Raw genomic sequence first — 25,434 nt, forward strand, 5'->3', positions numbered from 1 at the left:
GGTCCAGGGGAGAGATCCGGGCTAGGGGGAGAGCCGATTGGCCAGCCGGCCGGAGCGGCGCCACGTGATTGGCAGGCGAGGCGAAGGAGGCGGGGCCGCGCGAGGTGAGGGTTGTGTGAGGTGAGGGAATCTCGCGGGGTCTCGGCGGCGCCGGGCGCGGAGGCGCGCGGTGATTGGGCGGCGCGGGCCGGGGGGGCGGGACGCGGGCAGGGAGCCCGTGCGGCGGGCGAGCCCTATGGGCCGGCGGCGCGGGGTGCCGCGCGCTGATTGGGCGGGGGCGGCTCTCGCGGAGCCTGGCGGGCCGGGCGCCATTGGCTGCGGGCGGGCGTCGGGCGCGCGCCCCGCATGGGGGCGGGGGGGCGGGCGGGGGGAGGGCAGGCCGGGTGCGCGTGCCCGCTGAGCGCTCCGCGCCGGGGCTCCGCGGCGAGGTGAGTGCGGCGGCGGCGGCCGGGGCGGGGGCGCGGGCGGCCGAGGCGGCGGCGCGGCGCGGGGCGGGGCCGCGCGGCGGGGCCCGGAGAGCCCCCGGCCCCACGCGCGCGCTCCCGGGCGCGAGACCCCCTCCCCCCGCGGCCCCGCCCTCCGCCCGCGGGGGGGCCGCGCGCGCCCCCGCCGCCCCGGCCGCCGCCGCCGCCCCCCGCGCGCGCCCCCGTCACCCGTTTGTCACTTTCCCCGCTCCTGCCCCCGCGCTGCCCGGGGTGGGGGGCGGTTATTGATCCCCCCGGCCTTCCGTCGCCGCGCTGCCCGCGTGCCCCGCGCCCCCTCACGCGCCCGGCGCCTCTGTGTGTGTTTCAGGCCTTCCAGGAAAAGTTGGGAGCCCGGCGCGCGGCGCCGCCGCAGGAGCAGGTGCAGGCGGCGCGGAGCTATGTAGAGGCGCCCGCGCTCGCCGGGCCCGCTCAGGAGACCAGGCTGAGGATGTGGGAATGGAAGGGCTAGAGCGGCCCGGCCTCGCAGGGTTCCCCAGGGCGGCCACTCCGAGCCCTCCTTCCCCGGGGAAGGGGGAGTGATCCCTCCTTTCCCGCTCCCCATCCCAAAAGAGCGTGGAGCGACGAGACGCGGCCCAGTTGCCCGAGGATGGATTTCCAGTAGCCGACCGCAGCCGGACTCCTGGGGGAAGGGGGTTTTACGCACGCTGCCTCGCACGCGCACCGAGAGGTTCTCCACATTTTTTGGCTTCATGAGGAGATAAGGCCAGGCGAGCTCAATGATTTTAAAAGTGGGCCGTGTATGATGAAACCCAACTTCCTCTAAAGTGTAGCAAATTCCATTTTTTTATGGCCAAATGACAGCTTGACCCAGTTGTTATCCGGTCAAAGGGCATTTTTTTGAATGTCTCTTTGTGGCACAACAGCCAACGCAAAAATGATGGCGGCTTACAATGGCGGTACGTCTGCAGCAGCAGCGGGTCACCACCACCACCATCACCACCACCTTCCTCACCTCCCTCCTCCTCACCTCCATCACCACCACCACCCCCAGCACCACCTGCACCCCGGCTCGGCGGCCGCCGTGCACCCCGTGCAGCAGCACGCCTCCTCGGCCGCCGCGGCCGCCGCCGCCGCCGCTGCCGCCGCCGCCATGCTCAACCCCGGGCAGCAGCAGCCCTATTTCCCGTCGCCGGCACCGGGCCAGGCCCCTGGACCAGCCGCCGCAGCCCCCGCTCAGGTACAAGCTGCAGCAGCTGCTGCAGTCAAAGCGCACCACCATCAGCACTCACAGCACCCCCAGCAGCAACTGGACATTGAGCCGGACAGACCTATCGGATACGGAGCCTTTGGGGTTGTCTGGTGAGTAGAGAGAAAAACGCGACTGATTCTTTTCATTTTTTACCAAATCATAACTCCTTCTTGTTTTTGTCATTTGATTCAGCATATGAGAAAGCTGCTTACTACAGGGTTGTTTCTTTTTTTTTGCCGTTGTTAGAAAGTTGGCTCCGCTTGTTTCTGTGGACGTAACAAGGTGTAGAGCCGTGAACAACAGCCTCCTACTAACAGGCCCCAATGTCCCTCTCTTCTTGAAACAAGTGCAACATGTTTACGTGCCGTCTATACATTTTATCAGGATGTATTCTGTATGGCTAAGCTGTGCTATAAATTTCAGGCTAGGAGATGAGTGTTAGATTGTATGTCTTAGGAGTTACAAGCGGAAAGCGTATGAAAACGCCTTGCATACGTCATCTGTCAAGATCTTTGGGAGGGTGTTTGACCTGTGGCAGTGCACTGTATGCCACCTAAAACAGCGATACTGAACTTTGCTCTCCTCATTTAAATGGAGACACTTCTTCTGCCTTGCTCTAATCCTGCCCACAGTTTTTCTCTTCCCACAGCTACTGTCTCAGAGTGTTTTTGTCAGTAGAAAAGAAAGTCTTGTAATACTTTATTGACCCACTTTAATGTATTCAATTATCATCCTTCAGTATCAGTGAAGCAAAACCAGCATGATTTTTCTTTTTTTTTAAAGAGAAAACTTGTCCAATCTGCTATATTCTGCAATGTTCATTAGAAAAATGAAAGATGCCTTAGTTTTGTTTTTGAGAGCAACCATATTGCAGCATACTTCCTGCATGACAAAGTCTGAAGTGTGTGACTGTGATGTGTCACCGTAGAACTTTGCACAGGGTTTATTCGATAGAACTTTCTGCGTTGCTTGAGGAGCTTTGCTGCCCGTCGTGTAATCTTGCCGAGACGGAAGCAGCGCGCCCGGCGTCGCAGGCTGCGCCGGTGGGGAAGGGCTTCACGGCACAGGCCGAGGAAGAGCCAGGCGCGTTATTCCTTCCCCCACCCGTACGGTTAGTAACTCACAGCGCATCAGACCCGTGTTTGTAATAAAGCCTTGCTTTTAAGCCAGAACAAGCGGCATGAGCTAGCCACGGGCTAATGTTAGAGTTGATCTTGTGCTCCTTTAGTCAGAATGTGTAGGAAGTTAATTTACATGCTAAGTTTTCAAAGTCAGAAATGTGATGTTTTGCCATTAGTGCTGCTGTGTTCTTGTTATAGTGTAGCATATGAGAGTAAATATAAAAGATTGAAAACCGATAATTGCTATATATATTATTTAAAGACTCTTTCCATTTGTTCATATATTTTTTTCTTTTAAAAGTGTACCTTTTAAATAGCAATTCTCCTAATTGGTTTAATTGAGGCTGTTATATAAGATCAGACCCTGTTATCATTTGGTGCAAGTATTCTGTTTACCAGTATTTCCTAGGTCCGTGTTTATTCTATTTGAAAAAGAAAAGGTGAAGAGAGGTCTCCTTTCCTAAGATTCAGTAGAATAAAAGGCGAAGCTTAAGTGTTTAAATATATTGTCATTAAGAATGCAGAGAAGAGAAGGAAAATGCTCTGGGTGGCAGTAACCTGGGGTAGCTCCAAAAGTTTCCGCTGGTCCTGAGACGAGTTGTACAACCCTGTTCACACAAACACAGGTTGCCACTAGTGGGACTGTGCTCGCAAAGTTGTAACGACTGCTTTTGCCTCAAGATAACTACCTAAAAAAAATAAGGGGAGGATCCTAGATACAAGTGAAAGCAGAAGTTTGGAGATTAACTCTTCTTTGCTATAGTTCTACATCTATACAGACTGAAAGCATGATTGGTTGAGAAGTAGTTCCTCTTTTGCTCACGTATATTTGAATTAAGTGTTACCTTTGAGTATTTAATATTAACTTCTGCAAGTCAATGAGTCAAGTTGAATTTAAGAATCTGTGTAAGCAAGAATTAAACAGAATGTTAGATTTCATTGGAAATATACAAGAATTCCCATGTAAATTATATTTAAGCCATAGGAAACAATGGAAATGGACATAAACATCAATCCCATTATTTATAGGTTAATTTAGATGTGAAAAATGTGTGCTTTGGTACAAGTGTAACATAAAACTTCTAATAAAGTAAGGACTAAACTAATTCTGAGCAAGGGCTTTTCAGCCTTGCTTATCTGGATCCCTTTCTGAGCATGTATTGACACGAGTAAATGACTGGAAAGTTCCCGTGTGTGGTTTGGAGGGAAGGTGGTGTTACGGGCCAGGCGGATGAAGCGTTCGATGAGGCAGCCCGGCTCCTCCGTGCTGCGGGGTCGCCGCTCGCCGAGGCCGCCGCTCGCGTCGCCGCAGAGGCTTCGCGGGCGCGCTGGGGCCGGGGTTGGCCTTGCCGGTCGGCGCCGCCTCGGCTGTGCCCGCTGCTGCCCCGGTGTCCCCGTGTGCCGCTGCGGTTTGTCACGCGCGCGGGGCCGTCGTGCTGCAGCACCCTCAGGATTAGCTCGTGCTGCCGCCCCTGCGTGCTGGGCACGCGCTGCAGCCCTGTTCGTCCCGTCACCGCTGCCTTTTCTATCAGCTCCCGCTGTTCCCGCCTTCGGCAACACGTAGGCCCTGCGATGAGTCCCCGGGAGCCTCCCGAGCAGCCCGGGTTGTGCTGGACACAGGACACGGCTCCGAGGGGCTTCGCCCGGCTCCGCGCGTTTGCCCAGCGCAATTCCAGCCACGCAAATTACCAAGAAACAAGTTGATCACTAAACTTGCAGAAAGCCGAGCAGTTTGCTCTTTAACGATTCGCTATTAGCACGTGCTTTAGAAGTACTGAAAGCGATCCAGATTTTATTTTCAGTGATGGTTCTGTTTGTGTTCTGCGTTTCAAAACCTGTGTGTGATGTTTGGAAGTCTTATGTGTATATTCTGAGAATAGAGAGGAGCTGTCCTTTGCGGGAGTGCTCCCGGATTTGCTACTGCCATCTGCTGGGATTGCTTAAAAAAGAAAAAAATAGAAATTGTGGAAAGAACAATGAACCTACCATGGTTTGAAAGTTTAGCAGTGCTGAGGGGTAAAGAGTTATTCCTCTGCAAGCAGAATGGAGAGGAGCTGGTGCTGTTTGCGTGCAGGAGCTGCGACCTCTGCAGAGGCAGATAGGGAAGAAATGGTCTGCGCTGCTGCCGAGACTCTGCTGCTGTGTGTGGTGCTCGGGATGCACCCGCTGCCCTGGGACGGGCGGCTCTGCGGGGTGTGCGGGGTCCCCGTGTGCCCGGGATGCACCCGCTGCCCTGGGACGGGCGGCTCTGCGGGGTGTGCGGGGTCCCCGTGTGCCCGGGATGCACCCGCTGCCCTGGGACAGGAGGCTCTGCGGGGTGTGCGGGGTCCCCGTGTGCCCGGGATGCACCCACCGCCCTGGGACGGGCGGCTCTGCGGGGTGTGCGGGGTCCCCATGTGCTCGGGATGCACCTGCTGCCCTGGGACAGGCGGCTCTGCGGGGTGTGCGGGGTCCCCATGTGCTCGGGATGCACCCGCTGCCCCGGGACGGGCGGCTCTGCGGGGTGTGCGGGGTCCCCGTGTGCCCGGGATGCACCCGCTGCCCTGGGACGGGCGGCTCTGCGGGCTCCGCGTGTGCCTTGCTGAGTTTCAAGTTCTGGAAACTCATCGTGGTCATCGAAGGCTGTGAAATCAAGCGCTCTGCTTCTCTCCTTGGTAAAGGCAGTGCTGTGGGACAGCTCTGTGGGAAACATGAAGTAAACTCTTTAGAACAAAGTCCCAGTTTGCACCGTTTTGCACTGCAGAGTGGTTTCCAATCGGTCTGCCTCTAATGCTTTTTATTCAGAAAATCGGAGAGCAGAATAACGTGCAAGAGCGTGACTGTTGTTGTAGAGGTAGGACATTATGCACGGGCTGCCGTATGTTGTGAAAGCAGAAGCTATTTCCTCTAAAGTTACCGTTGCCTCCTGGCCTCAGAATCTTGAAATCACTAAAGTAACTACTGAAAGCATTAAAATAACAACTGAAAGAAATATTGCAAACAATTGATCATTGTGTGACCCCCCGGAACTATTTTAAGTAACTTGCCTCCCTGTGCTGATACCGAGCACAACAGCAGGAAGCGTGTTTGTGGGTGCAGCGATAACCCCCGGGCTGGGGGGCGGCGCGGGGCGCGCGGGGCGGCCGCTGCGAGGGGCGTCGGGACAGCCAAAGGGCCGGGGGAGCTGCCGGGGGCGCCGGGTGCCGTTCTGCATGGTTAATGCGAACCCCGGGTGTGTAAATCCAGTCTGGGAAACGTGGAACCTGCAGAAATAGTTGAATTATTTAAAAAAATGTTTTACCAACATGCTTAAAAATAGTTCATATGAGAGTTTGGGGTTTTTTTTTGTAATCTAAAGCTGTTTGTATCATGATCTTATTCTGACCCTTTAAAACTTATGTCACAGAGAAGAAAGTAATTTAATGGCTTTTTCTTTTTCCCGTTCTATTAACAGACTAGTTGTCCTTTCTGAAAATAATGGAAGTGAGTGGAAAATATCTTGTGTTAATAACCATCTGGGTGGACGCTTGTTTGCTTTGCTTTAAACTATTTCATCTGCCATTTTTCAGTAACCTATAATGCCTTCTTTTTTTTTTTGGTATTGTTTTAAAAAGAAATACAAAAGAAGTCTCAAGTTTACCCTGGGATTTCATTGTGATTCAGTGACGTGAGTGCAGAGCTGTAAGCAGGAAGTGATCCCTCTGGTAGATGGAGCAGAATATCCACCCAAAACGGGATAAAGCGCTCTGCAAATAGCAATCCATGCCAATAATGTTATCTGCAGGCAAGATCCCTGCAAAACATTCAAACCAAACAAATCCAAGACAAATCCAAAGAGCTTTTTAAAATACTGTTGTTAGAGCTGACTAAGATGTGACAACAGTACTAATCAAGAGGATAACTTTTATTTTTAAGTAAAAAGTCATATACAACATTACATGTTGGTGTCTTGTATTTGGTATATTAAAATTTGCTTTCATTAATGGGCTACAAAATGTGGAAATTACTAAAAAGCTAAGAAACAGTATAAAAATGTATTAAAAATACTTGGCTCTATTGGTATTGACTTATATATGTAGCATGGCTGATAATCGTCGCTCATCTAGGTGAACATGACATTGTTCCATTCAAATGATGTATTTGCCGTGTCCGCATAAGCTGGAAATTTTCGGTTAGAAAAGAGCACCACTGTTTAGTACTTTCTAGCCCCAAAATGCAAACATTTTCCATTAGAAGCTGTGCCTGGGTGACTGGTATAAATGTGACAATAATTTCCTGTGTTCCGGTAGATGGCTTTGTGTGTGTGTGTGTGTGTGTGTGTGTCAACAACCCCAAAAGCTCTGCTTGTTCACCTGGGCGTCTCAAACGGGCTGTGGATGGATCCGCTCGGATGGGAACCCGGTTTTAAAAACTTTCTTGCTTTTGTGGTGCTCCCGCTTTGGCGTGATAACTTCAGAGAGCCTTCGTGTCGTCTGGGACACCTGCTGCAGATGAGCAGTGGTTTCCTAAGTGAGATATCAAGTCATTTTGATCCATTTTTTTCTTGGAGTAAGCCACGAGGACGCCTAAGCCCACAGCAGCCGTGCTGGCAGCGTGTGCGTTGTGTTGCACACTCCAGCATAGTGTCAGTGTTTGCAGGTGAATAACTTTAGCTGCTATGTCAGCATTTTTAAAAAGATTGCTTTGTCTAAGTTGGAATCTGCCTTTTAAATATTTTTCTGTGTTTGTTAAAAATATAGTGCAACATGATCTTACTCTTTTTTTTTAGTAGGATATTTTGAAATTTTATATGTTTTCTTTTTTCAGATTTCACAAAAAAATTCTGTTAACACTTAAATGACTGTTTCTCAGCAGTGCTGAATTAAGTGAAATGCATATGTCTTGCGTTTAAGTTAGACCTTGGGAGCTAAGTGAAATGGTATCTAAGTAATATCCTGGATTGTTTATGGTCTTGTGAGGTGATGCCAGAGTGAAGGAATGCGGATGGCTTTTTTCCTGGAAGTTGGGGCAGGATCATTTTGAACCAACGGCTCCCTGTGGATATGCAGAGGTGAGCGTTTCCCGGGCGCCTGGGGTTGCGTTCGCTGAGCTGCAGCCCCTGCGCTCTGCGTATCCCGTGCCGGTGCCGTGAGCTCGTGCCCGCGCGCCCTGTTCATTCTTCCCTCTGAATCCGCAGAAGTGGCGGTGCCCTGTAGCGGGGCTGCGGTGATCTGGGTTTTTCCAAGGATGCAGTTCCCTCTCTCCCGTGCGCTTTGCACCCTTTCCCGGGCAGTGTTTCGAGCCCGTTCCCCGCAGTGTTTCTGGGGCCGGCACGGCGGGCTGCGCGTCGACGCCTCGACCCGTGCACGAGCAAGGAGCAGAGGGCAATAACTGCTGGGGTCTCGGCGGAGCCGTGGGTTTGAGAGTGAAAACTGCTCTGGGGAGGTAACGCAGAGGAAGCCCTTGGAATGTGTTGGAAGAGGGTTTTGATTACCTGTAATGGTTATATTTAGATCTCATTTTCTTTAATCTACAAATTTAATCCAATTCTGCCTTCTACTATGAAAGCAATATGTAAAAGGCAAATTCAGCTTTTCATGGAGGAAAGTTAAAGTTAGCTGGAAGTTGTACAGAGCTTACTTAAACTGGATTTGTGTTTATTAAGCAATAATAATTTGTTAATATTTATATTTTTAAATACAATATTAAAAACTTCTCTTTTTTCATAAAGAGCAGTGGTTCAAATATTGGAAAATTCAGTAATCGAAAAGTAGGGTTATTCTGCAAAGTGAAACATAGATGAATGAGTTTGTGATGCAGAGAAGGGTTTGGGGAAATAGTATTGGATTTTAGGTCCAATTATTTCTGCAGGCTCCCGTATGTAAGCGGATCCATCTCTTCCATGTCCGGAGGGAGCGTCTGAAGCTCTCTTTGTCCGAGGGGTTTGTAGCAAACCCTGGATGCAGGTCGCAGTTAGCTGGTTATGCAAAAGCAGAGAGCGCCCAGGCTCTTTACACCTTGGGATAAACAGTATTCTGCAATATGTGACTGAAGCTGGAGGACGCTGGGTTCACGGCTCAGCGTTGCTGGTCCGGATCTGCGCGAGCGGTTCGTGGCGCGCGGGGTCCCGAGGCGGGGATGCCGGGCAGAGCATGGGGACGGGGTGTTTAAATTAGGGCCTCTCCCATCGCATAAATATTTGGGAATGCTTGCTGCAGAATTTCTACTAATTGTATAACTTGGCTGCATTTTGAATTTTCACAGTATTTAGACTAGTCTAATAACCTCTTCATAGCCCCCTTAAAAAGGGTCAGGGAGAGGTTGTTGCTTAAACCTCTCAAAGTGGATTTAGTTTAATGCAACTCAGCAGTTTACAAACAACAAAAATAGCTGACAAGGACTTAGTGCTTTAAATTTACAGATATAAAATCGATTTCAAGCTCTAACTGACTATGCAGTGTTAATTTGATTGTGCTTAGGTATTAAAATTGTGGGGAAAAAATCATGTTGCAAGACAAAAGGGAAAAGCCCTTCACGGAGCAGGGCGGATTGTCGGGCTGTCCTGACAGGGCCAAATCGGATTCCAGCCGAGGCAAACAATAAATCAGCTCTTTTCTTGCATTGTTTGAAACCGCTCCTGTTGGGTACCCACGTTTGCAGTGTTTGGATTTCTGTCACTCTGGTTTCTCTGAAGATTCTTCTAAGAACAGAACTAGCTACTTTGTTTAACTCATCAGAAAATAGAAGTCCTTAGAATAGACAATGAGATGATCCAAAAAACTGATCATATTAGATTTCAAAACTCTTCTGGAATGTGGAAAGTAATGTGAAAGGTGGGCTCTGCACTCACATCAGCATCTAGGGAGTCTGCTGAAAACCCATTTATTTCTAGACAAAAGAATCCAGTACTGCAATTTCCTCTGTAACACAGAGAATTTAAGAATAAGCACTTGGCGAAAGATTAAGTTACAAATATTATTACAACAGTAATCTATCTGAAGAAGTTTGGATTTTTTTTCTGAGATTCTGAAATGTAGTATGCCTGGTCTTATGTCCATCTCCAATTTCTGTAATAGAGTATGTAATGACTAGAGTCAATGGCCATGTTCTGTAGTGCTTAGCCTGAAGTATTTAAAATGGTATAATCACTTTCTGTAAACAAATTATAGTCTGAGTTTTCCAAAAAGTAGCCCATATTGGTGTTGCCTGACTAGCAAATGGACTCGCAGCGTTAATGTAAACTCCTAGGTTCAGCGCTGTATAAAGCGCCTCCCGTGCCGCCGGCTCCTGGCACGTGGAGGTTGTGGTGCCGTGAGTGCCGGCGCAGGACGGGCCGGAGGGCTGCGGAGCCGGAGCGACGTGTGCCGGCAGGAGAGCCGGCCACGCGGAGCGGGTGCCTGGAAGTGCCGCCCGGATGCAGCGGGACAGTCTCCCTGTGCGTGAGGTGTCCCGTGGCCAGGACAACGACAGAGCTCCGCGTGCGTCAGGGATTCCTGCAAGGTGACAGCTGCCTCCTCTGCACCGGGGTGCTGCACGTGGGTTTGCAAGGCCAGGACCAAGCTGGAGAGCGCTTGGAGTCGCCTCGTGTGGATGCGCTCAGCTCTGCGGCAGCCGTCACGTGCAGCAGGTGCAGACCAAGGCCCGGGGTCAGAATCCGAAAGGCCAACGCGTAGCAGAGGCTGTAAGCTCTGCTTCGCTGGGAGCCAAACCAGCTATTACATCCAATTCTGTAAAGCAGACCCCTGAGTGAGGTAGTAGATGTTTATCTGAAAGTGGCTTATGACAGGCAGTGCAAATGTGTATGTAAAGGACAGAGGCTTTGTGGCTAATGCATTTATTTATTGATAATAATATTTAACTGTAATAGGCAACAACAAGCAAAAAAGTGAATGCAAGGGGTAGCATGGGATGGGTAGTCATTGGGGTAGTGGCTGGAGGTAATACAAATCATAGCTGTTATCTGCTACCTAAATACAGAGTATTTACAAAAATAATGTCGCAATAGTTACCCATGAATTTTATAAATAATAACGGTAACATATCTATTGAAAAAGATATTTTTCCCTGTACTTTGTTTCGACAGTTCCTTTTCCTCCCTTCCACCCCTTTTTCTTATTTTCTGCTATTTTCCTGTTCTGTGTGAGGTGTAGCTTATCGACAGCAGGTTTAAACACAGGCAGTAGCGTTCACATACGAGAGCTAACGTACAGAAGACAGACGCGCTGGAGCCCTTGCAGAGCCTGGAGATGAGCAAAGTCCTCTGCTCTGTAGCGAGATGTCACCTTCTGTGCGTGTCGTACGAGCCCTCACGGGGCCTGGTGACCCTTGGCGTTTTCTTTAGTCCCTTCCGCTAATGCAGCGGGTAACAAAGTCAGCAGATTGCTTTTGATATAGGACAAGGCCAGTTTAGCCGGTTTGTGGCGTGCTGCCTCCCCGCGCGTTGGGGAGATGGAGCCCGGTGGGTGCAGGTGGGTGCCCACCTCTCCCGCCCCGGCGGCTGTTCCGGAGCGTGGAGGGGCAGCGCGGAGCGGCGCGGAGCACCGGCCTCGAGGACGGCGAGTGCCAGGGGCTGCAGCCCGGCCTTGGCGTCGCAGAGCTCAGCGGATTTACTGAATCCCCCAGCTCGTGGGTGTCCAGAAGTGCCCTAATTTGGCCAAAATATTGATGTATTAATGTCATGAGGGCGCACTGGCTCTTAATAGTGGCTATATATTGTAGCAGTTTGCTGCTATCCTTGATTTCTTAGATTGGTAGCACATTCTCTCGCTTTCAGGGTTCTATAATTCTACTGTAAATAGGCACTTGGGCGCTGCTGTAATCATAGAAGAAATAATAATTTCAACTTAATTCAGTAATGTGTGAGTGCATGCAACTTGGTGCAGCGATGTTGAAATACTTGAGTGCATACACCTTCATATAAGTGCTAGGAGACTTGACAAACTTCATACAGTGAATACTGATTTTTTACAACAACACATTGCTATTTGATGCATCAGAATACAAGCTTTAAGGAGCTTGCAAGCAACTGAACAAATATAAATATTCATAGAAGTCTCATTATTTTAAATAAAGACTTGATTTCTCTTTGTACTGACGTGTAGCTTTAAAGTCAGAAAGCTTGAGCAATCTGGACTTCATTCAAACTATATCTTTTTACTTTTGTTATGAGTGAGTGATGGATGAATAAAGGTAGACTTATGTCATCCTTGATATTAAATAGCTTTCATGACTACGGTTGACTTTGGAGCGCTGCCACATACAGTGTTTAAAAGTGCTCAGTAAGAGCTTGAGCTTTAATCATGAAGGCAGTAACAGAATTAGCATGTCCTGGTAGTATCTTTAATTTCCTGTGGTAATTTTTTTCCTGTAAAAACTTGGGAGCATACATGAGTGAATGAAATTTCGATGCTATCTGCTATTTTATGCAATCTGTTCTGATAGATTGTCTTCTGTTATTTCACTATATATATATGTATTTTAGAACATGGTATGATGGTATTTATACACAACTAGAAAATGAATGAATTCAGAGCTTTCTAGGCAAGAACTCTTGCAGGAAATTTTGTGGAAATTAAAACATAACAGGATAGTAGGAGTCCTTGGACTCTAGAACACTTTTTTCCACCCAGTCACTTTCATATTCACGTATGTTTTCAAAGCTATAAAATCATGCTCCTCAGAGGAGTTGGTGTTTTAGTACTTTGGCGTGGTGGTATGCAAGATTTAATCCTAGACCTACTCTAGTTTTACAGTAATATTTTTCCTCATTATTTCAGCACGACCAGTCAGTGCTCTTAAGTTTTCCTCATTCCAAAGCACAAGGTAGTTTGTTACACTAGAATCTCTGCTCAGCAGGAGCAAAAACCTGAGGTTGCTGATGAACTAGCAGCCCGGTAGTCACTGGCCTTGATCTGAATTAGCTTTTTTGTTTGTTTTGTTTTTCTGAGAGGCACTGGCTTCCCCTTCTCCCTGTTATCTTATAGCAAGACACTTTTTTCTCTTGGGTGTTTCTGCACGTTCTTGCTGGCTCAGTTGCTTCAGATCTCTGACGTGGAGGCAGATTAGCTTGCAGGTTGGCTTTACGGAAGAAGGAAGAGAAGTTATTTCCAGAGTGCTTGCAATCTGTCTTTCTTCATTTCATAAATTCCTAGGCTAGCACTTTTAGATAAAATAAGCAAGAGAATTTTCTGAATCTATCTTAATCTCCACATCCTTCCCCTTGTGCCTTTGAAATCCTCTAGGCCAGACTTGCTCCTTGATGCTGATTTATAGCTCGTGGGCATGTTGATGATGCAAAACTATCCTTTTTGTTATTCTGACTGACTGAAGGGGCGTCGATCAAATAAATCGCTGGAGAGACATGCGATATTCATAAAATGGATGGAGGCAGACGTAGCGCCGCACAAGGTTACGAAGGTTAAGCTGCTCTGAGCACTTGGCTTCCAAACCTGCGCTGACTTCTGCAGTTGTTGCAACCGGCCTGAGCTGAGGCGAGTGGTGCAGGAAGGTGGTTCTGCCCCCGCCCCTCGCGGGGCTTTCACCACTCACTGCCGGCTTTCGGGAGCGGGACTGGGCCTTCCCCGTCTAAGGGAACTTCTGTTGGATGAGTTTTTTTTGAAGTCAGGTCATAAAAGCTGCTTTCAAAAGTACATGTTGTGAGAGTGATGTCTGATCAAGCACAATGGGTTTTCTTGAATGCAGTTGAGATGGATGAAAATAAAAGTGATTAAAGATACTTTTCTAAAATTCTTTATGTTTTCTTATAGCTCAGCATATGGAAATTAGAACAAAATTGTTGGCATACAGTGTTGAAGCAAGAAAAATAACATGCTGAAATAAGCACAGTGACTAATCACTAGTGTCTACCTTATACTGCGTCCGATTTCGGTTGCTGGGGAGGGAACTGCTGGTATCACCATTACTGTCAATTGAAATCCTTGTAAAAATAGGGAAACCTCCTCTCTTCCTCATCTCCTATTCCGGTCTCTGTTTTGACCTAACCTGATGGATTCTTTTCCTGTTTTTCTCCTGGTGGTTCAGGTGCAGTTTCACAGCCGTGGTCCTGGCCGCCAGTCCCTGTCCTCATCCATGTGGCAGCGTCCCAACTTGCTAATGTTTTCTTGGATGCTGGTTTGCAAGTAAACATTCACATAATTTCACACCCGCACGAAAGGATGTGCAGTTAGGACCTGCCTCCCTTCTTTGGAGGGTTCCATCTGTCCTTCGCAGGAGCCGCGCGGCTCGGGGCCTGGCGTGCGGCGAGCCTGCCCTGCCTTCAAGTGCTCTTCATGCACGCCTGTTCTAACAGCGAATGCAAGGAGACATTTTTGCTTGTCAGTATAACTTTAAAAATCTATTTTGTCATAGATCAGCTGAATTAATTCAAGTGGCTGAGTCAAAGTGCTGTCTAGCAGCTAAAGCAGCTTCTTAACGGGGAAATGGAAAGCAGCTTTTAATTTGTCAGCGAAGTTATTAAGGTGACCCTAACGATACTGTTTTCCTGGCGAGCTGCGTGTCCGTCGGCCGCGTTTGGGACGGGATGAGGTTCTTGGCTGGGGCGGGATGAGGTTCTTGGCTGGGGCGGGATGAGGTTCTTGGCTGGGGTGGGATGAGGTTCTTGGCTGGGGTGGGATGAGGTTCTTGGCTGGGATGGGATGAGGTTCTTGGCTGGGGCGGGATGAGGTTCTTGGCTGGGGTGGGATGAGGTTCTTGGCTGGGACGGGATGAGGTTCTTGGCGCGGGCTGGGGCGCCCGGCTGCGCTGCAGGGAGGGAGCCGGGGCGGCCTCGAGGTTCTGCGCGGGCCGAGGCGCCGCCGCCGTCCCGGCCCCTTGTTTACCCGGCTGCAGCCTCGTCCCGCGGCGCTAAGCACTGACAGATGTCTGGCAGGTTGGGCGCTAACCGGATAAGCCCGCGCTCCCCCGCTTGGTCCCCAGAAGGTTTTGTCACCTACGATATGACCCAGTAAATGGAATCCGCCTGCAACAGATCTTATTTCATAGCAATCACTGTGTAAGCTTCGGGGTGAGAGCCTCTCTGCTCGAGTGGTTGTTTTTCAGGGCCGCTGATTTAATTCCAAATGGTTTCTTCCACAAGTCTGTATTTTGCCTTAGAGTGTCCCAGGCCAAAGGCAGTTGCCCCCGCAGTAGTGATTTACGGAGCCGCCGAGCGTTGGCCGGCTCGGAATAGAGAAAGAGCTATTAGGATTTTCAGGTCAGTTCGTGGAGCTCATTTAAAACTAAATATAGCAGCAAAGCTGGTAGACGAGGCTGAGGTTAGGCAGGAGCCCTGCACCTCTGACTCTTGTGCTGCTTTAGATAAGACTCTGAAACGGAAACTGCTGGGTAGGTTGTGAGTTTATTTTGTTGATAACAATCCAGGTTTGAAACAGAAAAATATGGAAGAAATACAGTTTGCAGGCAGTTATTTTAATATTTTAAATAACTATTTTTTGTTGTTTTTGATATTTTGTGGGAAAGTTTTTTTTTAAAAAAAGGACTCTTTCAGTGTAACATTATTGAGGGAAAAAATGTTTGCATTGACATAGATTGTCCTCTGTAAGGAAGACCCAAAGCAATCTCTGTGCCTAGTTGCAGTGGTTTAATTTTTCAGTTGTCCTGCACTTCACCCAGTTTTCAGGTGTGGGACAAGTAAACTGACCTTCTAGCCTGACCGTGCAGCTAAATACAGTGTGCAGAGACACTGACGTGTTAAGGTTAAGCTCACCGGCCGTCTTTTTTATTTAAGGGTTTTCTTTTCCTGACCCGAGCTACTGAAGCTTAGTGATACACTAAGAACCAGAGAGTTTTTCTGTGCGTTGGAACTTGCAGTCCAAGGCAGGGACTGGGGCTGTGGGTTCAGCAGTGCAGGGTTCACACTTCGTGCTCCTGAAATGCTGGAGTTTGTTAGCGGTAACGCGGTCTCGGTGCGTTTTGCTCCTTTGCACCTCAGGAGCACTGAAGGTTTCCCTGTTGCGGAGGAGGTTTTGGAGCCCGTGTGGGCGCGGGGCAGGTCCCCGCGCAGGCTCCGCTCTCTCTCGCACAGCTGGGAACACGGGAGCCAACGGGCTGCGGAGAGCGGCCGCGCGGAGCCTTCGGCCTCTGTGCTGCCCTGGTCGCTCCAGCCCCGGGCCAGCAAGCGTATGGCGCCCCGGGCCCTGTGCGTGCGTGTGGGTTAACACGCACAGACAGCGCGGCGTGGACGGAGCAGGGCCGCTCGGAGGGATGCGCGCGGGGAAGGAGGAGCTGTCGCCTGCCCTGCTTGGTGACAGGAAACCGGCAGCGGCCGGGGCCGGGCCATGTGGCTTTCCTCTGATGCCTCAAGTACTTTTGTGTTCTATATTTTAATCTCTTAAGGTTTTATGGTTGAAGAGATCAGATTAATCTGTTTGTGATTCGTCATTATAATTAATTTATTACTCCATTCTACTTGTATATAAAATTATTATCCTAGAAAAGGAAACAAACAAAAGTCAGCATTAGAGACTGGCACCAATCAGTCTGCGCTGTTTTGACAGTGATAATTTGTTTTGTTGCTCTTATTAAACCTGTTGCTGTATTTGCTGTTCAGAAAATTCCCGCTCCGTAGGCAGGTGCTCCCTGCTTCCTGGCAGCGGGAATGGAAGGGGGCGGCAGCTGATAGGTGCTCGGTGCTGTGAGCTCTGTAATTGATGATGGGAAGGAAACGTTTGTACCCGCGTTTGTAGACACCAGCGCAGAGGCACCGGGAGCCTCGTGCAGCCAGCGGGGCTGCGCGTGCGGGCGCAGTGTCCGCGCGGCCGGGGAGCCGCGGTTCTCGGCCTGCTGCCCCGCGCGTGCGGCGGGATTTCATGGGCCGGCAAAGAGCCGCCAGGGCCAAAGTGCTGGGAGCGGGAGTGGGATCGGGGTGCCACCGGGAGCGGGGCCGCAACTCCGATGGGAGCGGGATCAGGGTGCCGCCGGGAGCAGGACCGCGGCTCCGATGGGACCCGGATTGGGGTGCCGCCGGGAGCAGGACCGCGGCTCCGATGGGAGCGGGATCGGGGTGCCGCTGGGAGCAGGACCGCGGCTCCGATGGGAGCGGGATCGGGGTGACACCGGGAGCAGGACCGCGGCTCCGATGGGAGCAGGCCCCAGGCACCGCTCCCGAGGGCTGCCCTCGGGCTTGGCCCACAGCGCAGAGTCGGGTAGCCGTGGCGCATCTTCAGAAAGAGCGCAAAATACCAGTGCTCTGTGCTCTTCGTTAGACACGATCGCTTTAATCGACATCCTGGACCTTACGGGGCTATGCTACTACCTGGAAGAAAACGGGAATTGCTTTTAAGGAATGGAAAAATAATTGGAATAAATGTCCTGCATCATGTAATAGTGTACTGTAGCTGTGGTTCATGGAGGCAGTTGGGAAGTATATAAAAAGGCCTCAAGCATAGACAGAAACATTTGTGTAAATGGGGAAATAAATTTGATTTGGAAAGCAGTTTGAATTTGAAGCTTCCATGAAGGAAGACAAATTAAACATTTTTAAAGATATTAACCATAACAGTATCCCTTTAATTTTCTGTCCTTTCTTTTAAGTGAGATACTCTGAATCAATTCCTGTTCAAGGAGACAGATTTCTTGCAGTAATCAGTTTTGCTTTTAGCTCTGATTTTGAAAGAATAAGTGATAATGGCGCACATGCTTGAGGGTGTGATTAGAAGGCAGCATTAAAAGGCTTTTTAGGACATCGACAGTGGAACAGGGAGCTCTGGAGAGGTCTGCGCTTGGCAGCTGAGCAAGATGTGAATAAAGCTACCTTTGAAGTGCAGCACGGAGAACACGCTGCTTAACCCTTTCCCTCGAAACCTCCTTTGGTGGAAGCTAAATGGAGGTGTTTTCTTCACACTCATCCTGAAGTTCTCCGTTGAATCCGCTGCCTCGAGCTCAGTCTTGCGCCCCATGAAGCCTGGACCTTGAAGAGACCCTGTCAAGACCGTGTCTTGCAAAGCCTTGCCTCTCTGCAGTGCCTTCCCGTGCAAGCTCTTATTGTACAAATGCACAATATTACAGTGTTCTTGGAGTTCCTTGCATTGCTCTCTAAGGTGAGTTAAGGCAATTTAATGAAGTGCCAAGAATACATATTTGTCGCGTGTTAATTGTGTTCTCTTGTAGTCTTTTTAAGGAATTGATCTGTTCAGTGTTTTTGAAAACTTACATGTTTTCAGAAAAAAACACCAGTGATCAGGGCTGCCCCACGGGGCGAGCGCGGGGACCCGCGTTACGGCGCTGCGCGGCCTCCCCTTGTGGGAAACAGGTCTGCACTGAGCAGCAAAATAACAAACACGTTTTATCTTCATCTGCATCTCTGCCCTGAAGAATAGCAGGCTAGGTGTTATTTCCCGAGGTTACAAAATATTCATGAAATGGTTCTTTTTGAATATTCTCATATAAAATGTATGACCAGTTTCTTAATAAACATTTTGTATGGCTTAATACTCCCTGTAGAAGTGATGTTTTGAAATTGCAGCTTAAATTTCTTTGTTGCTGCCCTGTAAATTGGTCCCGCCCGCGTGGGATTTGTGCTCGCGGTTGGACCGGGGTCTCCGGGGGCCGGTGCCGCAGGGCTCCGTAAACACTCGCGCTGGCAGGTTAATTCTCGCCTTTCTTGTAAGAATTTTCCAAAGAAAATCTGCAAAATGGGATTTCTAACTAGATCAGAGAGATGTGAGAGCCTCTGCAGTACACTCACATGTGTGTGTGTACTTGACTGTTTGTATTTAAGGATAATTAATACTGTCTTTCAGTATTTTCCCTAAAACACAGAGTAAGTGAACGTGGACTCTGGGTTCTCCTGCAAGGTTTGTTTAGTAGGGTTTTAGGGCCTGAACGTGGCAGGTGTGCACCAGCTTTAACTCTTGGCCATTTGTACGTAATTGAGCGCGTGATGGTTGTCAGGATTTCCTCGCAGACCTGGCTGGTCGCGAGCGCTCGCCAGGCCCCTGGCCGGGCCCGCCCGTGTCGCGCTCGCGCCGGCGCGTCACTGTCCTCGGCCGGGTTCGGTTCTCCCCGGCCCACGCAGGGACACGGCCCCTGCGCCCCGCGACGGCTGGAGCGGGGCCTTGCGCAGGGCCCTGCCGGGGCGGCCGAGGTGACGTCCCGGCCCTCGCTGCGCCGCGCAGGAGTGCGCGCGGGTCGGAGCAGCAGCCCTGGTGTTATTGCTGAGGTTCGTTTGCTCTCCCTGTCCTTCCGAGGTAGCCTTTGGAAGCTGAGAGAAAAGGGATGGGTTTGGGGGGAAGCTTTAGCCAGGAACACAGGCAGTGCAAGTTGACAGCTGAAAAACAGTCTGAAAAAATATATATAAAATACAGGTTTGTGGGGTTCTGCATACTTTGCAGGAAGGAGCCATATTCTGCAGTTCTTTGGCTTGAATTAGGAGTTTGGGGAGTTAGTGCTGTTTCAAGCACTTTTATAACTGTCTTTTTGCTGCTACAAAAGGCTCATTTTGCGGAACCCGGCTGAACTACGGAAACTTTTTGCGAGTGGTTGAAGCCATCGGTTTCCTGAAACGAGACTAGTTGTGTCTCGTGTGCCTGACCCTGCTCCCTCTGCTTTTGTGCCCGTGGAGTTTGGCCTTAGGCAAGATGGGAAATGTTAGTTCTTGCTTTAAATTCCGTTTTATTCAAGAGGGCTTTGGAGCGCGGCGGGTCAGGAGCCCTGTGCACCACCACGGTGCGGGCTCTGCTGCGGCCGCTGCCCGGGCTCCGGAGAACAAACTCAGCGCGGCGTGAAATCACTGCGCTCCCGTTCGCGTTCATTAGAGTTGTATTGTTACCAGCTACAAGCATGACTGCTCTTTGCATGAATAATAGCGTGAAATGCCACTTTGTGAGTTTTACCTCAAAACATTAACAAGATACAAGGCAAACTTTGAAACCATATGTGTTATTGCTCTATCTGGTTACATATTGTATAATTCTTCTTGTCAAACACTGGAGCAATATTTATACTTGCGTGGTTTGGAAAGAAAGCAGATAGGAAGTTTCCCAGAGGAAATGTGCCTGAGCTCGTGGCTGTTAGGAACAGCCTGCGCAGGCCCGGCGAGCAGGTCCGGAGCCGGGGCGCTGCCGTGGGGCGTCCGTGGCGCCGGGACAGCCGCCCAACCCAGCCCGTTGCCCGTGTGCAGCCACGGGGACGCGGGGCCCTCGGGGTGTTGGCTCCTGTGGCCGCAGCGGGGCCGGGGCCGGCTCTCCCGCCGGGCTCCGTAGCCGCCCTCCGTTGAGCGGCCCCGCGCCACCTCCTGCAGCAGGGAGCCCCGCGGAGCAGTCCGCAGCGGGAGGGCTCCTCTCCGCAGCCTTCGCCGACACCGTCTTTCACTCGCGCGATGCCCTGCTCCGTGGTTTTCTAATCCTTGGTTGACTGTGTGTTGTTCAAGCACATTTGCAGTTTCTTCTCCCTTGCAGATCGGATTTGCGTGGTGTGCCTGGTCTGTTTATGAAGTTTTATTATATCAAAAGGATCTAAAATTTCAGGGATGTTTCTAATTTGATGTGTGCTGTGTTGTTTGCTTGTTAACACAGACGGGATGGGTTATTCTTTCATGACTAATTAACTGGACTGGTAGCTTCTGTTGTGACCGTGCTCACATGTAGACGCTGATTGCTCTGGGTGCAGCCTAAGCAGGAGTCCCTGTTGTAAAGCTTCACGACTGAAACAAGAGGAGAACGGGCAGCAAAGCACGCGGTGCCGTAACGGGCTGTGGCCATTCGCGTGCTCGTGCTGCAGGCAGTAGCGCGGTACAGACGACGACGTGTCTGTGGTCACGGGTGGCTACGTGTTTACGTGTCTGTCTTTACACAAGCAGTTGCTGGTGACTTTTCCCGGTGGTTTTACCCCTGCCCAGCTCAGCTGCTATTATGTTTTCTTTTCCTTGCTAGGAGATCTAGTAGCAGCACTTGCTCTTCGCTCTGGCTGCCTTCACTAAAGACTAAGAGAAAGTCAGTCAGAGAATTGTGAATTCAGAGTTTTGCCATGAGGAGGTTAATGGGGGTGCTGTGACTTGTTGTCTGCCCGGCAGCACCTTCGAACGGAGCAGAGATGAGTTAAAGCAAAGTTCAAGCTCGGGAAGCGCCGGACCGGCAGCACCACCGCGGCAGGGGTCGGGAGGAGGAATCTGCGCCCGCGGCTTGGGAATGAAGGGCCAGGTGGGACGGCCTTGGGAAAAGCCCGGCCGTCCGGGATACCCGAGTGGTACTTGAGGGCATCGTCAGCGGGATCCGTCCCTGACCCCCCTGCTGTGGCTGCGAACGTCCCGCTGAGAGCAGCGTGCGGCTCTGCGCGCCGTGCTCCGCAGCAGCGCCAGAACGGCAACGAGAAGGAACATGGAAACTCCCTCGCATCTGCACTGTAATTGCTGGGGTGGCTTTGTTTGTTTTTCTCAGTATAACTTTGTAAATTTGTTACTGTAGAAAGAATATGTCTATTTAATTGCCAGGAATCCTCAGCTTTTCCAAAGCAGTGCAATGAACTCGGCTTTCCTTGTCCAGGTGAGGCTGTTCTACTTTTCGCACTGGCAGCGCGGCCTGGCTCTTGCCCCCGCGTGCTCCCCCGTGTTACATACAGCTCTAACACGAGTACTCGGTGGGATGGGCTGGCAGTGCCGTGCCGGGGCCGTTCTCCTCGGATCCCAGCCGCTGCCATCGGCAACAACTCGGGAGCGTTGGTGCTGCCGCGTTTTATCGTTTCGTGACAGACGGGGTGCTCGGACATCTGCCAGGGAGGTGGCTGCCTAATTCTGTATTTAGATATTGAGAACGACACGGACCGGGGACAAACGGAGAAGCCTTCAGCGTAGTCTTCGTGGCAGCCCCATGATAGATGGGACTGCCAGCAACTTTTTAAAGACCAGTTAGTGATCGGGGTCCATAGTTGGATGTAGAGTCTTACATGGTGACTATATAGCACTCAGAAGAAAGTTTCTTTGGTTATTCCAATAAATTTGTGTGGGGAAAAAAAGGAGAGAGAGGTTTTCGTGCCTGGAGATGCAGAAACCCTATTCTGTGGTGAGACTGGAAGCCGTGGCTGGGAATTGAGGCACTAGCAACTCCTTGCTCTAGATTTTTGGTTCTTATTATAAAAGTCTATTTTCAGAATCTAATTAAGTTAAAATACTTGCCATATTCAAAGCACCTCATAATTCCTCAACTATAATAGCTGCATCCCATAAACTCTTTGAGAGGAAGGTAGCTAGAACCTGTTTTACATCTGTGCAGACTTAGGCACCATGTGGGGTTGTTTCTCCAGAGCGAACGCTGTTCAGTGATAGCTCAGGTAGGAGCACTGTACTCACCTGTGTCTGTCAGAACTGATTTATTAAACTTTTTGCCCCTTTGCGAAGGAAGAAGAAAGCAGTAGATCCAATAAAATCAACTTTGTGTAACTGAAGAAATATTTTACTCTCAATAAGGTGTGAAGACAACGTCTGCGGTCGCCCAGGCTCCGTGGCTGAAGCCGTCGCTGCAGCTTTGGGCTACGGGGCGGCTCGGGGCCGGGCTCTGTGTCCGCGGGCAGGAAGGGTGCGTGTCCCGCCGGGAAGCTGCACAATGACTGCACGATGTCTTGACTCGCCTTCTAAGCTGAGAATGATCAGAACTCTTAAAAATTCTCTCTGATTTAGAAAAGTTGTCTAACAGTAGTATGTGACGTTCTGAATCTTTTATTCTGTAGGTCAGTAACAGATCCACGAGATGGAAAGAGAGTTGCACTCAAAAAGATGCCCAACGTCTTCCAAAATTTGGTCTCTTGTAAAAGGGTCTTCCGGGAGTTGAAGATGTTGTGTTTTTTTAAGCATGACAATGTAAGTAATTTTGAAGTATTTAGTAAAGCTTAACTGTAAAGTAGTGGTAGCTGTGGTGTAAGAATTATTTTTTTCATTTAAGATATAGAATATCTAAGATGCTTTAGAAGCTTTTTAATTTTACAGGTGTCAGATTTCCTGGAAGGTTGAACATTACTGTTGCAAACTGTGTGAAAAATTAAATATTTGACTAAAGAATCTAAGAGTATTCATACTTTCACTTTGAAAATGGTTACAGATACATAGGCAGTGCACTTCAAACTAATCTTGTTTTAGGCTTTAGATAAATTCTGGTCTGTGGCAGCTGGAGATGCTCTTGCTTCCAAGCTCATTTTTACTGCACCTCCTGCTCCCCTTTGTTGGAGCTGCTGCCTCAATTTTCCCAGCAGAGCAGTTGTGCAAACGCTCCCAAATCCCAAGGTAAAATCTGCTAAGTTGAGTTAAACTGTTTAGAATGATCTGAGTTGACTCAGACAACTGTGTCTGAAGCAAATTAAAAAGTTGGAGAATCTGTTCCCCAAATGCAATTGTGGAGGTGGCAACGTCTCCCACTGGAGCGCAGGGATGAGCGTCCCGGGAGGAGCCCAGCGCTTCTCCTGGCCCCTCGGCTCGTGGCTGCCCAAGGCAGGAGCGCCCAGGAGCGGCCGGAGGGGCTGCCGTGCGCCCCGGTCCTCGGGAAGCAAATGCCAGGGCCGCGTTTCCTTGGAACTGTTGTCGTGAGCTGCTTCGCAGGAGCTGCACTGTGGGAATGACTGTTAGCGAGGAGTAGAATTAAATAAAAGCTTCTGTAAACAGTCAGAAGTGGAGACTGAGAAGTGCTGACGTGTGTCCATCTCCCGAGTGTCATAAATATTCCTAGGACAGGATCTAAAAGACTGCATCAAGGTCATATTCTTTTCCTGTGAAGGAGTATGAATTCTCTGCTGATGCTTTTCTAACTTTTTGCTCTGCAGAGAGAGTTTAAGTGACTGTGATTCTGATTCAGAATGTGAATAACTTTGTGTTTTTGCTTCAAAATGTCCTTGTTGAAGGCAGAACAAAGTATGAAGTGTTTTGCTTCTGCATTTCTCTGTTAGATTTACTTCTCTCAAATATTTTATGATTACATCTGTTTATATCTGAAGTAAAACAATTTTATTGAGTAGATAGATTTATACTTTTAAGCCAGTACTTGAAGATTTGGGAAAATTTTGTTGAATTAAAAAACAGAAAACTCTGAAGGTACAGAACATCTGATTTGGTGGTCTATAAAGTGCTCATGTATAGTGGGATAGAGTAAAATGAAGCTCTAAAAGAAAACTGCAGTCTGATTATCTTTCTAAAAGGTTTGTCTTTCATTGGGGTATGTCTTGATCTTGTGTGATGTTTCCTAGGTACTCTCTGCCCTCGACATACTCCAGCCTCCACACATTGACTATTTTGAAGAAATGTATCCTAAACATTAATTAGAGCATCCTAATTGAGGTAGGTGCGATTGTTGTTAGCTTAGAAGCTCTAACTAGTTGGTGGAATCTGGGTAGCAGAAGTGGAAACCCCTGCACCTGTGTCCGGACAGTTGTATCTGCAGAGGCGACGCTGCGCTGACGAGAACTCGAGCGCTGTCAGCCTTGGAGGAGAGTGGTACGGGGTGGCCACTCGTCATCGCTCGTGAGCGTGAAATTTTGAATAAAAGGGAGCTGATATGTCCAGTGCGATGCAATACTTACAGAGGAGCTGCTTTCCTAAAGGTGAATCCCCCAGACACAGTTCATGTCCCTCTCAGTTTGACCTTGCTTGGATGCTTCAGCAAACCTGTTGGGCTGTGGCTCTCCCAGCCCTTCCCTTTATCAGGACAGATCTCACAGACGTGCACGCTGCTCGCTGCAGAGCTGAGAGGAAGGTTCATGCTTGTGGGTACCCTGGTAGCCCGGGGGTAGCCGTTCCAAACCATATCTAGATGGGTAAGCACATGAAAAGTTGAATTCTCTGCTGCGTAGTTTCATGCATCATGCTTTGTGGAGGGTTTTCGGAGTTATTTTTGCCTTTTTCTCTCTTTGCTTGGGTTGTCTTTTATTTTGGACTTGGGAATTTCTGTGTAAAAGTTTAAGTAATTCATTAAGTTGAGTCGTGCTTATAATCTAGCAGGAAGATGTGTTCAGTAACTTAAAACAGATCGTGTTAATACCCTGTTCCTTAGGTTACCAGAGACTTGCTCTGTAATGCAATGAGTTAAGTACAGATTTGCACGGTACAGAAAGGCTGTCTCCCTAGATTAATCCCCCTATCTGCTCTCTTCTTTGTACTATTATAAATATTTAATATGTTAAGATCTACTTTTTGAGAAATGTCTAGAAAGTAGGTAACTAGTTCTTAGCTAATAAAAAGTGAAGTTATAATCAGCATTAAGTGAGATTACTTGATTTTATATTTATATTTTATATTTCATTCTATACTTTTTTAGAAAAAGAGGTCCTCATTGAAGTCGTGCCCATAACTTTTTTTTAAATTATTTGCAGAGTTTTATGGACTGTTCAGATGTTTTCATATATTGTTAGTGACAGAAAATCCTGTGTAAAAGTAACAATTACATTTTAGAGAGCAGATAATCAAATATTCTAACACATTGGCATTTCCATTACCAAATGAGCATTTTGGGACAGGGAATTGTTGTATAGCTGGGGCCAGCTGATAGACTTCTGTCCCCTTAGAAAAATTACAAAAGGAAACACTGAAAATGAAACTATTACTGCACTGTTTGAATGCAAACACTTGAATTGTAGCATGTTCAGCTGTGTCACATCTCACTTTGCTGTTGGTCCTTCTACAGTTTTGGCTGTTTTGCCTTCCCGGTTTATAATTTGCAAATATCCCCCCTCCCCGACCCAATCAAATTAC

General features: G+C 49.1%; 1 protein-coding gene across 3 annotated transcripts in view; it reads left to right on the forward strand.

Moving 5' to 3' along the window:
- Positions 1 to 796: 796 nt before the first annotated feature.
- The window catches only part of NLK (nemo like kinase), a 39,793-nt gene continuing 15,155 nt past the window's right edge, over positions 797 to 25,434 (forward strand). For 2 of the 3 annotated variants that reach the window (XM_088537996.1, XM_088537998.1), the window contains exons 1-3: positions 797 to 1,784; positions 22,431 to 22,560; positions 23,934 to 23,989. In XM_088537996.1, coding sequence (XP_088394122.1) covers positions 1,327 to 1,784; positions 22,431 to 22,560; positions 23,934 to 23,989 — 644 coding nt within the window. In that variant the 5' untranslated portion in view covers positions 797 to 1,326. The remainder of the gene's footprint in view (positions 1,785 to 22,430; positions 22,561 to 23,933; positions 23,990 to 25,434) is intronic. The other variant, XM_088537997.1, reaches the window with a different exon arrangement.

The sequence above is a fragment of the Tinamus guttatus genome, unplaced genomic scaffold, assembly GCF_059628265.1.
Source record: "Tinamus guttatus ecotype Peru unplaced genomic scaffold, ASM5962826v1 Tinamus_guttatus_pri_ptg000915l, whole genome shotgun sequence".
In the NCBI taxonomy this organism is placed as follows: Eukaryota; Metazoa; Chordata; class Aves; order Tinamiformes; family Tinamidae; genus Tinamus; species Tinamus guttatus.